The 17161-nt window shown below is 35.9% G+C and overlaps 1 protein-coding gene across 1 annotated transcript; it reads left to right on the top strand.

The window, feature by feature from the left end:
• Nucleotides 1–670: 670 nt before the first annotated feature.
• LOC139868794 (uncharacterized) lies at nucleotides 671–2098 on the top strand. Its single transcript, XM_071857138.1, has one exon. The coding sequence runs from the start codon at nucleotides 671–673 to the stop codon at nucleotides 2096–2098; it is 1428 nt and encodes a 475-aa protein (XP_071713239.1).
• Nucleotides 2099–17161: the final 15063 nt, after the last annotated feature.

Below are 17161 nucleotides of genomic sequence, written 5' to 3'. Positions count from 1 at the left end.
TCTCAAAACAGGCACTTTCTTTTGGCGGCTAGTGGTGGGGCATTCTTAATTCAGTCTAGTGATGATGAATGGACGTTCTTCGAACAGTTAAGCAAGGGTTCAAAAACCCAAGCTTCAGTTGATCGTAAACAACCTAGTACCTCCCGAGTGAATCATGTTTCCGATTCAGGTGGTTCATCTAGGAACTTAGAGCAGGAATTTGATGATTTGAAAATGCTTATATTTAACAACCCAAACCAGGGTCTTGCTTGTAATGTTTCGCAGGTTCAGGAAGTATGTGAGATTTGTGGAGATCCTTCTCACTTTGCATATGGATGTAGAAATGGGATTCCACCGGTAAATCAGCAAATAGTGGAAGAACAAGTTAACGAGGTTCAGGGATAGAGATTTGATCCATACTCCAACACGTATAATCCAGGTTGGAGAAATCATCCTAATTTCAGTTGGAGCAATAACAACGCTCTGAATGCTAACCAAGGAACTTAGACCACAAAACAACTTTCAAAACCAGGGTAACTTTCAGAACCAAGGCAACTATCAAAGAAACTATCAAAATCCTTATCCCAACAACCGAAATCAAAATCAAAACAATTATCAAAACCAAGGCCAAAACCAAAACCAAAATCAAAACAGTACTTCAACCAATCAACCATCTAGCTCGGATGCTAAGATGGATGCGTTCATCTCCGAAATGCGAAAAATGATAGAAGTGCAAAATAAGTCGATTGGTGCATTGGCTAAGGAGATCGGTAATGTAGTGGAAAGTAAGGGAAATAGGGAACCAGGTACAATTCCAAGCTACATGGTTCTAAATCCAAATCATAAGGATCAAGGAAAAGGGCATAGCATTAACATGGTAGGTACCTTGAGAAGCGGAAAGAAGTATGACAATAAGGTTGGTGAAATTGAGGTAGTGCAACAAGAGTCAAGTAAGTCTCCTATTGTTCTTGACGAGGAAGAGGTAAGTGAAAATGATAACCGTGGAGAGGGGGTGAAGAAGACCGAACCAATCGCTAATGAGACCGGGAAAGCGGAGACGGAATCAAAATCCGTCCCATTTCCCAAGGCCTTAGAGTCCCCAAACCAGTTCCCTTATGGGAAAAAGGGACCACAACCAGAGGACATGTGGGAAATGTTTAAACAGGTTAAGATAAATTTACCCCTCCTGGATGCTATTAGGCAAGTCCCGTCTTATGCTAAATTTTTAAAGGACCTTTGCACTCAAAAGAGGAAGCAATGGGCGACTTTACCCAAAAAGGTGGAGCTAACCGAGCACCTAAGTGTGGTTGTTTCGGGTACACTTCCACCTAAGTTTAAGGACCCAGGGACCCCGTTGATAGTTGTGACTGTAGGAAACGTGAATGTGAAAAAGGCGTTATTGGACCTAGGAGCTAGCATTAATATTTTACATTTTTGTCTAGTTGACCGATTTGAATTGGGTTTAATAAAAAGAACCGACATAATTATTCAACTAGCGGACCAGTCAATCAAAACGCCTAGGGGGATATTAGAAGATGTGATAGTAAAAGTGGAGGATTTCTATTACCCAGTTGACTTTGTTGTTTTGGATATTGAACCTAGAAATAGAGATGCCCAACCCACTATAATTTTGGGACGCCCGTTCTTGGCCACCATTAATGCTCACATTAATTGTCGAATGGGTGCTATGGACATATCTTTCGGGAATCGCAAGATGAGAATTAATATCTTTAATTCTCTTCACACCCCGAATGTCCATGAATGCTATCGGATAGATGTGATTGATGAATTAGTGGAAAAACATACTTCTCACCTAATAACCAATGACCCAGTAGAAATATTTTGCTTAGGTGACGAAGAGGATGTTGAATGTGAAGAGGTTAAGGCAGTAGAATTAGCAGTAGCAAGTACAATGGATGCTAGGTTGCCACCGTGGACTCATAAATATGAGCCACTACCTAAATCCATTGATACTAATATGAGATCTTCACTAGAGTCACCACCGACTCTTGAGTTAAAACCCTTACCTTCTCATTTGAAGTATGCATTTTTAGGTACTGACGGCACTTTGCCAGTTATTATTGCTTCAGATTTGACAGGTGTGCAGGAAAAGCCTTGATGGAAGTGCTTCATAAGTACAAGGCTGCAGTAGGGTGGACGATAGCTGATTTGAAAGGGATAAGTCCCTAAGTGTGTATGCATAGGATAGTTACAGATCCGGAGGTTAAACCTGCTCATGATACGCAACGCAGGTTAAACCCGAATATTCAGGAAGTTGTAAAGAAGGAAGTTCTCAAGTGGTTAGATGCAGAGATTATTTTCCCTATTTCAGATAGTCAGTGGGTAAGCCCCACGCAAACAGTGCCAAAGAAAGCTGGGATAACGGTAATGGAAACTGAGGAAGGTGAAAAGATCACAACCCGTCCCGTGACGGGTTGGCGGGTATGTATTGATTACAGGAAGCTGAATTCTGCGACTTCAAAAGATCACTTTCCCTTGCCTTTTATTGATCAAATCATCGAAAAGTTGTCAGGTCAGAAATTTTATTGTTTCTTAGATGGGTATTCGGGATATAATCAAATACCTATTCACCCTAATGACCAAGAAAAAATGACTTTTACTTGTCTTTATGGAACTTATGCTTTTAGACGAATGCCTTTTGGTTTATGTAATGCACCTGCTACTTTTCAAAGGTGTATGATGAGTATTTTCTCAGAGTTAATAGGCGAGTCTTTAGAAATTTTCATGGATGGTTTTTCAATATTTGGCAAGTCTTTTGAGTCGTGTTTGAGTATGTTGGAAAAAGTTTTAAAGAGGTGTACCGAGACCAACCTTGTCCTTAGTTGGGAAAAGAGCTACTTTATGGTAAGGGAAGGGGTGGTTTTGGGACACATTGTGTCTGAACGGGGATTCGAAGTCGATAGGGCAAAAGTTCAACTTATTTCCACATTACCTCCACCAACCAATGTTCAGGGGGTAAGATCGTTTTTGGGACATGCGGGATTCTATCGTAGGTTTATCAAAGATTTTAGCGTTATTTCTAAACCATTGTATAATTTGTTATTAAAAGACGCACCTTTTGACTTTGATGACCAATGTAAGGAGGCCTTTAACACCCTTAAGCGTAAGTTGACCGAAGCACCCATTTTGCAATCACCCGATTGGACCAAACCATTTGAAATTATGTGCGACGCTAGTGATTTTGCGGCTGGGGTTGTTTTGGGTCAAAGAGTTGATAGGAAACCGGTTGTTATCTATTATGCTAGTAATACATTCTAGGATGCCCAGGTGAACTATACCACAACCGAGAAAGAATTATTAGTAGTAGTGTTTGCCTTAGACAAATTTAGATCGTATTTGTGGGGGTCTAAGGTAGTTGTCTTTTCGGACCATAGTGCCCTAAGGCACTTGCTTGAGAAGAAAGAGTCTAAGCCTAGATTGATTAGGTGGATTTTGTTGCTACAAGAGTTTAATTTGGAAATAAGGGATAAAAAGGGTATAGAGAATGTGGTAGCCGACCATTTATCTAGGATACCCCTGCCACCGTTTGACCCTGCTAAACCGATCCAGGAGAATTTCTCGGAAGAGTGTTTGTTTAGTGTTGTGCAGGTACCTTGGTTCGCGCATATTGTTAACTATTTGGTTACTAACAAGATACCGGAACATTGGAACAAGCACAAGTGGGATTACTTTTTATCGCAGGTTAAGCATTATATTTGGGAGGACCCGGTTCTTTACCGAATTGGACCCGATCAAATCATAAGAAGATGTGTGGCGGAAGATGAGCATAAGGACATTCTAGCTCATTGTCATACTTTTGCATGTGGAGGACACTACAGAGTCAAGAAAACCGGGTACAAAGTACTCGACTCAGGTTTCTTTTGGCCTACTATTTTTAAAGACGCATGTGAGTATGTTAAAAATTGTGCTAGGTGTCAAAGGATGGGGGGAATCTATAAGCGTAATGAAATGCCCATGAACCCAATTTTGGTTTGTGAAATCTTTGATGTTTGGGGCATAGATTTTATGGGACCCTTTCCACCTTCTTTTGGGTTTGAGTATATACTAGTAGCCATTGATTATGTCTCCAAGTGGGTGGAGGCTGAGGCTACTCGGACCAATGACCACAAAGTTGTCCTAAAGTTTGTTAAGAAAAGTATTTTTTATCGTCATGGTGTACCTAAGGCCATATTTAGTGATGGGGGTTCGCACTTTAAGAATTCGTATTTTGCTAAACTTTTAAGGGATTATGGGGTAAATCACCAAATTGCTACGCCTTACCATCCCCAAACAAGTGGGCAAGTGGAAGTATCTAATAGGGAATTAAAAAGGATTTTAGAAAAAACCGTAAATCCTAATCGCAAAGATTGCTCTTTAAGACTAGACGATGCGCTTTAGGCTTACCGGACAGCTTATAAAACCCCTATTGGTACTTCACCTTATCGACTTGTTTATGGGAAGGCATGTCACTTACCTGTTGAAATTGAGCATCGTGCAGAATGGGCTATTAAACAGGTGAACATGAACATGGATGAGGCAGGAAAAGCAAGAAAGTTAGACCTATCGGCGCTGGATGAGTTGAGACGCGATGCTTATGAAAGTTCAAAAATTTACAAAGAGAAAACAAAAGCGTTTCATGATAAGCAAATCGTAAGGCGGACGTTTGAAGTGGGGCAAAGTGTGTGATTGTTTAATTCAAGGCTAAAGTTATTTGCGGGTAAGTTGAGAAGTAAGTGGAACGGTCCCTATGTGGTTACCAAGGTTACTCCGTATGGGGCAATTGAAATAAAAGATCCAAAAGGTGGGGAACCGTTCTTATTTAATGGGCAACGATTGAAAATTGCTTCCGGTTTGTCGCTTGATGATGTTAGGGTAGTTGAAACAATTCGGTTTGAACCCATGAAAGTCCATCAACTTAGAACAATTCGGGTGAATGAATCAAAGAATTATGTTAGTAAAGAGAACATTGATGCGTGGCTTGATCAAAATGTTACTATTAGTTGTATGCCCAATTGTGACATTTGGGATGATGATGGGCGATTTGATGATGCGCCCGAGGACGAGGTGTCCGAGGTTATTTCAGATGAATGTTTTGATGAGTTTGATGAAAAGTTGTCATTGGAAGAAGATGTTAAGGGAAGGCCGGAGTTCCGTCGTCAAGAAGAAGATCCAGGGGAAGTATTGTTCGAATTGAGTTTCATTGGGGTCTTACTCCACTTTGCTAATGATCATCGTGAATTCAAGGTGATTGCCGATACGGAGTCTACAATTAATATCATGTCATATAAGACGTACAAGCGATTATTTCATGACAAATGTTCTTTATGTTCATTGACTAAATCCGATGCGGTCATCACACTTGGCAATAATACTAAGTGTCAGGCACTTGGTGTACTTTGTGATGTGATGGTTAGTGTGAAAGGTGTTTTCCTTGAAGTACCATTCACCAATTTTGATATGCCTACGGATGAAGATGTTCCATTGTTAGTCGAGCGTGGATTCATTGCAACCGCGGATTGTAAAATAGACCCGGGTGCAGGTTCTATCACTTTTGAAGGAGGAAACGGAACTTTTAGATTTTGTAATTCGGAAAATATGCGTTTTCCTTCGGCATATATAGTTGAGAGAGAATTTGATGAGGGTTATTGTATGATGCTTGGGATACAAGAGGTTAACATAAATGAAGTAGTTAGTGAAGAAATGGTAGAGGATACTATAGACATGGACGAAATCTATCAAAGTGTTGAGTGCGGGGGTATTCGCTTCGATCAACGCTTAGACTCCGAGTTAAGCGAAGATGAACGAGCTGAAATTATGTACGACTCCATGAAACGAAAGTATAAGGAATTCAAGAAAGCTAGGAGCGACCACAAGTTAATCGAGAAGATGTTGTTCGAGTTAAGTCCGGAAGAACGTGAAGTACTTCTAGAAATAATTGAAGAAGAAAAGTCTTTTCATCTCTACTTGGAAAGAAAATTGAAGAGGAAGAGTGATGAGGGTTCGAGCAAAGATGAAACCATTTGTGTTAACACAGTTACGGAAACACCCGAAGTAGAAAAAGAACCGGATGTGGATGTAGGGGAGATTCGTAAGACGCTTGAAAGTATGTGGGGAAAAGAAAACACGGAAAGATTCATGAACAACACCAAAACATCTTTTGTTGATGATGAGGGTTGGACAATTGAAGTTGAATACGTTGAGTCCAAACCAAAAAGTGAATCCAAACCAAAATGTGAATTCAAACCTCGCATTAAGTATATAGATCCGGGCGAGTTTTCGGTTATGTGTCAATTTAAAAAGAAGAAGACCTACAGGGCATTGCTAGATTCGGGTGCAAGTGTTAATATGATGCCAACTAAGGTTGCAAAATCAATAGGCATCCGGGAGTTGGTTCGAACTAATACAAGTATTCGATTTGGAAATCAAACGGTTGATGACCCAATCGGGGTTGCAGAAGATTTTCTTTTCATTATCCACGGTATTGGTTACAAAGAAGATTTCTTCATTATGGATTGTGAACCGGATGCAAACACTCCAATTGTATTGGGACGAGGATTTCTAGCAACCGCAAGGATGTCACTAGATTTTGATACGGGGACTTTGATAATTAAAGATGAAGATAACATGATCACGCTTCGTATGGAAGATGGATTCGGCTCTAGCACCACCGGAGTCGAGGATCCCAACGATTGCTAAATATGGAAGAGGAGTCGAGTGCGCGACTCCAAAATAAATATCGCACCTTCTTGTAAAGTTTGTAAGATTTTACTTTTGTTTTTATTTTTTGTACATACAGGCGGAAAAAGGACCACATTTATGAGGGAGTCGGGTTAAACTTATGGACTATTTAGAGCATTGAGGATAATGCTTTGCTCTAAGTGTGGGAGGGGGTCAAAGATAAAATTAATCCCGACATCTATTGCATATAAAAAAAAAACACTCCCAGCCGCAAATTACGGTGGCCAGCCGCAATTTGCGGTTGACTTTTCCAAAACAAATTCAGGTAAAAACGTGGCGCATGGGGCCGGTTTGTTTTGGCAGCCGGGCGCCTCATTACGCCCACCCACCGCAAGGAGGCGGCTGGGCCGGGTTTCCACTTATAAAAAAAAAAAAAAAAAAATTTCAAAACCCACTTCTACTCCATCCCCGCTAGTCGAAGGTTCACCCAAAAAAAAAAAAAAAAAAAAAACTCAAATTTTTTATTTTTTATTTACCAAATCCACTCATAATCCATCAAATACTCATAACATAACATCATCTAAACATCAAACTATCATCAAAATCAAAGATTTTTGGGTTTAATTGGGTGTTCTTGAGAAAAACCCAAATTCAAGGGTTTTCAAGTTTGGGTCAATTTTACTACTAATTGAGTAGATTGTTTCAATCACTCTTCAAGGTACTTCAATTCCTATGTTCTTTTCTCTTTTTCTTTGTTTAATTTTAATTTTTGATGTTAATTATGTTTAGGGTTTGTGAAAGGTCCGAATTTACTAGTATGCTTGTTCATATTTTATTTTATTTAATTTTGTGTGTCTAATAGGAAGTTTTAGGGTATGTCTAAATTCGAAATTTGTAGTGTTTTGTTGGTTTAGTGTTTAAATTCGAATTTGTTTGTTTGATAACATGTGTTAGGTTATGTTTACATAATTGTTTCATGATTTAGGGTGAACTTAAGAAATTACTTGATAGTAGTTGACTAGGTTTGACTTCTTAAGACTAAATCAATTATATATTGTGTTAAGTGAGTTCTTTTGTGTTTATTGCATACCTTGAGGATGATAAAGGAAGTTAGTGGCATTAGTATGATGTCTCTTAAAGCAAGCATGAATAAGTAAATATATATGGCTTTAGGAGTTTAGAAGTGGTGAAGTGGGATGTTTTAAAAGTTAAAGTGCATGATTTTGTAATTATTAGTGGAAGTAAGATTCGAAGATCGAAGTTAAAAATACATGTATTGCTTTGTAACTTGAACGATTATTATTTAAGTAAATATATGTAGAGTGAATGTTTATTGAGATACTAATTGTGTGATTAAGTGTTGTTTTTCAGGAATAATGAAACGAGCACGAGGTGGTAAAGGTAAAGAAGTAGTTGAGGCTTCAAATTCTAACTTGGACTTGGTGGATTTTCCAAGGCTTAAAGAGGCACCGTATGAGGCACAAGCCCAATTATACTTGCAAAGAAAGACCACGTTGTTAAAAGGGATGTTATATGAGAGGGATTTAACTCAGGTATCATGGAGAAGGTACGGTGTCTTTACGGTTTTTCAAAAGTGGGGTTGGGAGGCGGCGCTTACGCCAGTGATATGTGGTTGGGATGACAATCAAATCCCGATCAAGTATAATGTAGCTTATCCGAATCATGTCCTTAAGTGGATGTCCACGTTGAAATGGGAAGAAGGAGATGATTTCCCGAGGACACTTAGATTAGTTGGGAAAGTGAATAACTGGGAGATTCCACTAACAATGGAGACGTTCAACCAATTAGCACACTCGGACTTGCAATATGATGCGGGTATTGATTTGCAAGGCCGAACTGAGTATGATTATCCCACAAGGGAGCAACTGTTTGAACCTCCAGCGGATAGAAATGATGAAATGATTCGGGAGTTGTTCTATGTGAAATGTCCCGTTCATATTGATTATAAACGTTCCATATTAATTGATTTCGTTGCGAGGTTTTGACCTCTATATGAGACGTTTTTCAAAGACTGCATTCATTTTTAAAACAACCATAACCTTTATTTTATCAATAAAGGTTTCAAAAGCATTACGTAGATTATCAAATAATGATAATCTAAAATATACTGTTTATACACGACCATTACATAATGGTTTACAATAGAAATATATTACATCGACATATGTTTCTTGAATGCAGTTTTTACACAATATCATACAAACATGGACTCCAAATCTTGTCCTTATTTTAGTATGCAACAGCGGAAGCTCTTAGTATTCACCTGAGAATAAACATGCTTTAAACGTCAACAAAAATGTTGGTGAGTTATAGGTTTAACCTATATATATATCAAATCGTAACAATAGACCACAAGATTTCATATTTCAATACGCATCCCATACATAGAGATAAAAATCATTCATATGGTGAACACCTGATAACTGACATTAACAAGATGCATATATAAGAATATCCCCATCATTCCGGGACACCCTTCGGATATGATATAAATTTCGAAGTACTAAAGCATCCGGTACTTTGGATGGGGTTTGTTAGGCCCAATAGATCTATCTTTAGGATTCGTGTCAATTAGGGTGTATGTTCCCTAATTCTTAGATTACCAGACTTAATAAAAAGGGGCATATTCGATTTCGATAATTCAACCATAGAATGTAGTTTCACGTACTTGTGTCTATTTTGTAAATCATTTATAAAACCTGCATGTATTCTCATCCCAAAAATATTAGATTTTAAAAGTGGGACTATAACTCACTTTCACAGATTTTTACTTCGTCAGGAAGTAAGACTTGGCCACTGGTCGATTCACGAACCTATAACAAATATGTACATATATATCAAAGTATGTTCAAAATATATTTACAACATTTTTAATACGTTTTACTTTTTTAAGTTTATTAAGTCAGCTGTCCTTGTTAGTAACCTATAACTAGTTGTCCATAATTAGATGTACATAAATAAATCGATATATATTATCTTGAATAAATCCAAGACCCAGTGTATACACGTCTCAGGCTAGATCACAACTCAAACTATATATATTTTTGGAATCAACCTCAACCCTGTATAGCTAACTCCAACATTACTGCATATAGAGTGTCTATGGTTGTTCCAAATAATATATATACATGGGTCGATATGATATGTCAAAACATTTGCATACGTGTCTATGGTATCCCAAGATTACATAATATATTATAATACATGTATAATACAATATAAGTTAGCTAGGATATGATTAATATAGATTTATTACCAATTTTCACGTAGTTACAACAAGCAAAAATAACCAATCTTGTTTTACCCATAACTTCTTCATTTTAAATCCGTTTTGAGTGAATCAAATTGCTATGGTTTCATATTGAACTTAAATTTATGAATATATACATAAAAAGTATAAGTTTATAGTCGGAATTACAGGTTACAAGTCGTTTTTGTAAAGGTAGTCATTTCAGTCGAAAGAACGACGTCTAGATGACCATTTTGGAAAACATACTTCCACTTTGAGTTTAACCATGATTTTTGGATATAGTTTCATGTTCATAAGAAAAATCATTTTCCCAGAAAAACAACTTTTAAATCAAAGTTTATCATAGTTTTTAATTATCCAAACCAAAACAGCCCCCGGTTTCACTACGACGGCGTATATCCGATTTTATGGTGTTCATCGTGTTTCCAGGTTTTAAATCATTAAGTTAGCATATCATATAGATATAGAACATGTGTTTAGTTGATTTTAAAATTCAAGTTAGAAGGATTAACTTTTGTTTGCGAACAAGTTTAGAATTAACTAAACTATGTTCTAGTGATTACAAGTTTAAACCATCGAATAAGATAGCTTTATATGTATGAATCGAATGATGTTATGAACATCATTACTACCTCAAGTTTTCTGGATAAAACCACTGGAAATGAGAAAAATGGATCTAGCTTCAAAGGATCCTTGGATGGCTTGAAAGTTCTTGAAACAGAATCATGACACGAAAACAGTTCAAGTAAGATTTTTACTCGAAATAAGATTGTTATAGTTGTAGAAATTGAATCAAAGTTTGAATATGAATATTACCTTGAATTATAAAGATAACCTACTATAAATAACAAAGGTTCCTTGATCTTAGATGATTACTTGGAATGGATTAGAAAGCTTGGAAGTAGACTTGCAAACTTGGAAGTATTCTTGATTTTTATGAAACTATACTTATGGAATTTATGAAGAACACTTAGAACTTGAAGATAGAACTTGAGAGAGATCACTTAGATGAAGAAAATTGAAGAATGAAAGTATTTGTAGGTGTTTTTGGTCGCTGGTATATGGATTAGATATAAAGGATGTGTAATTTTGTTTTCATGTAAATAAGTCATGAATGATTACTCATATTTTTGTAATTTTATGAGATATTTCATGCTAGTTGCCAAATGATGGTTCCCACATGTGTTAGGTGACTCACATGGGCTGCTAAGAGCTGATCATTAGAGTGTATATACCAATAGTACATACATCTAAAAGCTGTGTATTGTACGAGTACGAATACGCGTGCATACGAGTAGAATTGTTGATGAAACTGAACGAGGATGTAATTGTAAGCATTTTTGTTAAGTAGAAGTATTTTGATAAGTGTATTGAAGTCTTTCAAAAGTGTATGAATACATATTAAAACACTACATGTATATACATTTTAACTGAGTCGTTAAGTCATCGTTAGTCGTTACATGTAAATGTTGTTTTGAAACCTTTAGGTTAACGATCTTGTTAAATGTTGTTAACCCATTGTTTATTATATCAAATGAGATGTTAAATTGTTACATTATCATGATATTATGATATATAATATATCTTAGTATGATATATATACAGTTAAATTTAGTTACAACGATAATCGTTACATATATGTCTCGTTTCGAAATCATTAAGTTAGTAGTCTTATTTTTACATATGTAGTTCATTGTTAATACACTTAATGATATATTTAATTATCATTTAACATAATTAACCAAGTGTATCAATATCTTAATATGATTCATATGTACGTAGTAAGACGTGGTTATAACGATAATCGTTATATATATCGTTTTCGAGTTTCTTAATTTAATAGTCTCATTTTTATGTATATAACTCATTGTTAAAATACCTAATGAGATACTTACTTATAATAAAATCATGTTAACTATATATATAACCATATATATGTCATTGTATAGTTTTTACAAGTTTTAACGTTCGTGAATCACCGGTCAACTTGGGTGGTCAATTGTGTATATGAAACCTATTTCAATTAATCAAGTCTTAACAAGTTTGATTGGTTAACATGTTGGAAACACTTAATCATGTAAATAACAATTTCATTTAATATATATATAAACATGGAAAAGTTCGGGTCACTACACCATGTGCCATCGGGTACGCTAATGCATAGGTTCACGCTAGAAAAGAAGCGGTTAAAGATAGTGCCCAAACTTCTCTTAACGGTGATTACAAGTAATATACTGCCTCGAAGAAGTGACTTAACCGAGGTTCGGTTGTATGAGCTTCCTTTGTTATATGCCATGGTTACTAATTCGGTGGTGCCATCCTTGAGGTTATTGATGATGTACTGGATTTGGGAGTGTCGAGATTTGGTGAAGTCAAGGGCTATTATTCCATATGCCCGGTTTTTGTCGTTTTTCTTGTTTAAAAACCAAGGAGTTCCAGCAAGTACAATACCCTTCGTAGCAAAGATACAATATATGAGGGATAACGTTGTTGGGTTGACTTTTAACCACCAAGGGAATGTGTATAGAATTGAGGATCGGGATAATGAGGAGATTCACATTCATGGGCTAGCGAATGACTATGTGTTAGGATCGGATAATGAGGAAGCACATTCAATGAGTACGGGGGAGTGTATTAGGGAAGGTGTAGCAAGAGCGGATGACGTGGGCGACGAGGATTACGACCCGAATGAGGAAGGTACTAGCGGAAGGAGAAACCGGTATGTTATGATTAAGGAAGAAAGGTTGATTAGGATGGAAGAGAATAGTGCTAGAGCTCTCGAGACCGCCCGGGCTCAACTTTATTTGACCGAGTATTATAGGCAACGGGATTATGTTCGGGATAATCGTAGACGACAATATGACGATGTAATGAATGGCCGTATGGTTACTCCTTATTATGATCCGGTTGATTATATTAACTATGCTTCATCTCTTCCTGAAGAAGCGGAGTATGTTGAACCACCCGCACCGTGTATCGACCCACCATTGTTTTTCCAACAACCGAAATCACTTCCCGACCATATGGAGCGTGCTAGAGAGGAAGGAAGGAAGAGTGTGTTTGACATGTCGGCATTGTCCAAGAGCATCTTCGAAAGTGTATTTGGTCCCGATCATAGGACGGGATGAGCCTCACTGATTCAATTCAGGCCCGGTGCTCCGTGTGTAATAAAATCCGTATGTACAATTTTCTTTTCTTTTCTTTTATTTTTTTTTTTTTCTTATTTAGTAGGTAAATGAACTTTGTGGGTATGTTCACAGCTGAAAGGACCCGTTCATATACATTATAAACGATTCACAATAGTTGATTACATCGCGTGGTATTTGACCTCTATATGATACGTTTTACAAACATTGCATTCGTTTTTAAAAGACAAACTTTCTTTACATCAAAAATTGACGGCATGCATACCATTTCATATTACATCCAAATATAATTGACTTAATATTAATCTTGATGAACTCAACGACTCGAATGCAACGTCTTTCAAAGTATGTCTTGAATGACTCCAAGTAATATCCTTAAAATGAGCTAATGCACAGCGGAAGAATTCTTTAATACCTGAGAATAAACATGCTTTAAAGTGTCAACCAAAAAGTTGGTGAGTTCATTAGTTTATCATAATCCATCATTTCCCTAATAGTAATAGACCACAAGATTTCAGTTTCTATAAATATCCGTACACTAGCAAGTGTATAAAAGTATTCTATAAGTTGTAGGCACCCGGTAACAAGCTTTAACGTTAATGTTTTACCCTCTGAAGTACACCAAATCAGGTGTGTTTAAAATAACCTCGAAGTACTAAAGCATCCCATAGTCAGGATGGGGTTTGTCAGACCCAATAGATCTATCTTTAGGATTCGCGCCTACCGTACATAGACAAGTAGTTTAATGTTACCAAGCTAAGGGTATATTTCTGGTTTAAACCCACATAGAATTAGTTTTAGTACTTGTGCCTATTTCGTAAAACATTTATAAATCAGCGCATGTATTCTCAGCCCAAAAATATATATAAAAAGGGAGCAAATGAAACTCACAATACTGTATTTCGTAGCAATTATGTATATGACGGCACTGAACAAGTGCAGTGTTTGTCTCGGATTCACGAACCTATATTAAGTATATATATTTATATGTTGGTCAATATCTGTCTAACAATTTAGGTCAGGTAGTAGTGTATCACAATCCTAATGCTCGAGACCGACATGCAAAAGTCAACAAAAGTCAACTTGACCCAAAATGACTTCCAAAATCTATACATGTTTATTATATAACTTATATATAGTAGTTTTATATATTTAAATATATTTATCAGATCTTATTATACTAAATAATACAAGTCATTTATTAATAAATAAAAATTTATATTAAAATTCATATATGATAAAAATATACTTTTATATATCTCAAATAATAAAATTTATAAAATTCACTTAATATCATAAAAATATAGTGGTATGTATTATTAATGTAATTACATTACGTGTGGTAAAAATATCTTTGTACGCATATTTATTTGATAAAATAATATTGATAATAATAATAATGATAAAAATAATAAAATGATAGTTTCAATAAAAATATTAATTTTTAGTAATAAAGATAATTTTAGTAATAACATCAACTGATAACAGTTATAATAATCGTTTTAATAATAATATTAAAATTAATGATAATTCAGTTGACCATATCTTTTAATCCGTTCATCGAAACCACACGATTTCTAAATGAAAAGTTATTAATTTTTTCTTCAGATTTTCAACGACATGCATATCATATAACTTATCTCAGTAGCATATGTATCAAATTCGTGATTTATCATAAACTATTTAACGACGAAACTAAGCATACAAACATGCATAATCATATATACTCGAGCACTAGTCAGGGATACACTATTAATATATAAAAGATAAGATATGAATGCTCACGTATCAATATTGTGATTCAATATTGCAGGAAAGTACGTAGACGCAACGAAAATGATAAACGTTAGGTTGACCTCACGAGCAATACCCTCGATCAATACCCATAACCTTCATAGCTATAACCCATAATTTCCTTAGCTCTATCCCATTTGAAAACTTATTTTGAAATCGTCTGAATATAACTCCGTCGTAGTATTTTATGTATACTAATAATATCTTGAAATAATACTAAGTATATATATATATATATTTAATAAAATAAAATATAAATATCGTTATCTTTATCATACTGGTTAAGTAATGAGTTGTAAAAAAAAATAGATTTCTTAAATCACAGTGGACCTCATAACATAGGCCCGTAATCATATCATAATGTATCTGATAATTCAATCATTTGATATTATCTCTTAATTCTGTCGATAAATATATCGAAACAAATATGTTTATGTAAAGTATCATATATATAATATTTTGTTAATGTTTTTAGTTAATATTATATATTATATATACATATCTATATACACATAATTGTTCGTGAATCGTCGAACACGGTCAAAGGGTAATTGATTACATGAATGTAGTTCCAAACTTTTTGAGATTCAACATTACAAATTCTGCTTATCGTGTCAGAAACATATAAAGGTTAAGTTTAAATTTGGTCGGAAATTTCCGGGTCGTCACAACAGCAAGCCCTCACGAGACAAAACTCGTCCACCCGAGGGAATCGGGTGGTTTAAAGCGGATCCCTCCGAAAGTGGGCTAGTTAGATTTTACACTTTTTCTTTTGTTTTTTTTTTTAAGTTGTAATGGAAGGATAAATGTAATCGAATGGAATGCGTGATGATGAATCAAAATGATGTGCGATGGTTACTATTGGATGGTGAACTTGCGAGTATCTCGGTAATGCGTTAAATTTCCCCCTTTTTCTTTTCACATAAGTATTGTAATATTCTAAACATGCGTACGAGGGCGTAGCATGCTTCAAGTGTGGGGGAGAAGGGAAATTTTAAATTTTTTTTTGGATACATTACTTGGTTTGAAGCTTAAAGTGAGTAAAACATTATAGTTATTAAAGTTGAACAAAATTTTTATCATAATTTTATAACAAACCAAGTGTGATTTTTGTGAAAAAGAGTTGAAAGAATAAGTGAAGTGGTATGGTATTAATGGGTATTAAGAAAAAGTTGGTTGTAAACATCTAAATTAAACAAAAAAGTTTCAAAGTGGTCAAGTTAAGAAGTAAAGTCTTCTTAGTTGAGTTATCAAGGTGTTTTCAAAAAGAAAGTAAAGTCTTTCAATTTACGCTTCGCAGGCACTTTTTAGTGCAGCTTTTTACCCATGAATTGACGAAAGTGAAAGGTACAAAATGTCATTTCCTGTTCATTCACATCTTGTTTCGATACTGGGAACAAATGCTAGTGCTTGGACTTGTTCTGTGTCGCTATCCAAAACCAGGATTAGCTGTGGATGACACTAGCCATACCCGCAGTTCGCTGCAAAACAGCCAGTATAGGGGCTGGATAAATATTCCTACACGAGAGCCATGCTTGGGGCTAAAATCACAAAACGAGAGCTAGATGGAGCCAAATTCATAAAACAGCCAGTATAGGGGCTGGATAAAATATTCCTACACGAGAGCCTTGTTGGGGCGTATAATACCGCTGAAAATAGAGCTAGATGGGGCTAAATCCATAAAAATTATTTCTCATTATAAGTCACGTGGGACTTAAATTCCACGACCCTTCGTCGATTGTCCACCCTGCTCCGAGAGTAACCGGAGGAGTTGTTGGGGCATGAGATGAGTGTCGTGATCCTAAAACACCGGGAGAACCAAAAAGGGGTGTCTTCGGACACTCTGGCACACCAACCTTTAAAACAAAATATGAAATTGACGGTATATGGTTCTTTTTTCTAGTTCATATGGCGGATGGCTCTCACTTGACTTATGTTTTATTTGAAGATCACCAAGTTTGAAGTTTTGTTACATTTTTGAAGTATTTGCTCGAGACGAGATGTTCACATAATCGAGAAGTTAAAGTTGATTAAGTGAGAGCCATGTCGGAAGAATTTATGTTCCACATTGAGTTCAAGACGTTGCGGTTTTATACAATCCTTTGAAGATTTATCAGTTGTTAAAAAGCTTAATTAAAGGTTCGAGTCGAAGATTTTGTTTGAGATTGTTTGAGGACAAACAATGATAAGTGTGGGGGAGTTGATCGGGTCTTAAACGCCGATCATTATTGATGTTAAGAGGTGAATTTTATGTGTATATTTGAGGTTTAAAAAATTATTTCATGGGGTTTTT

Source organism: Rutidosis leptorrhynchoides, chromosome 9 (genome assembly GCF_046630445.1).
Source record: "Rutidosis leptorrhynchoides isolate AG116_Rl617_1_P2 chromosome 9, CSIRO_AGI_Rlap_v1, whole genome shotgun sequence".
NCBI lineage: Eukaryota > Viridiplantae > Streptophyta > Magnoliopsida > Asterales > Asteraceae > Rutidosis > Rutidosis leptorrhynchoides.
Note: the sequence above shows the minus strand (reverse complement) of the source record. Positions and strands in the feature narration are given on the sequence as shown.

What these genes read in the sequence shown, in the direction of transcription:
- LOC139868794 (XM_071857138.1), top strand. Translation starts at nt 671, where the DNA reads ATGGATGCGTTCATCTCCGAAATGCGAAAAATGATAGAAGTGCAAAAT.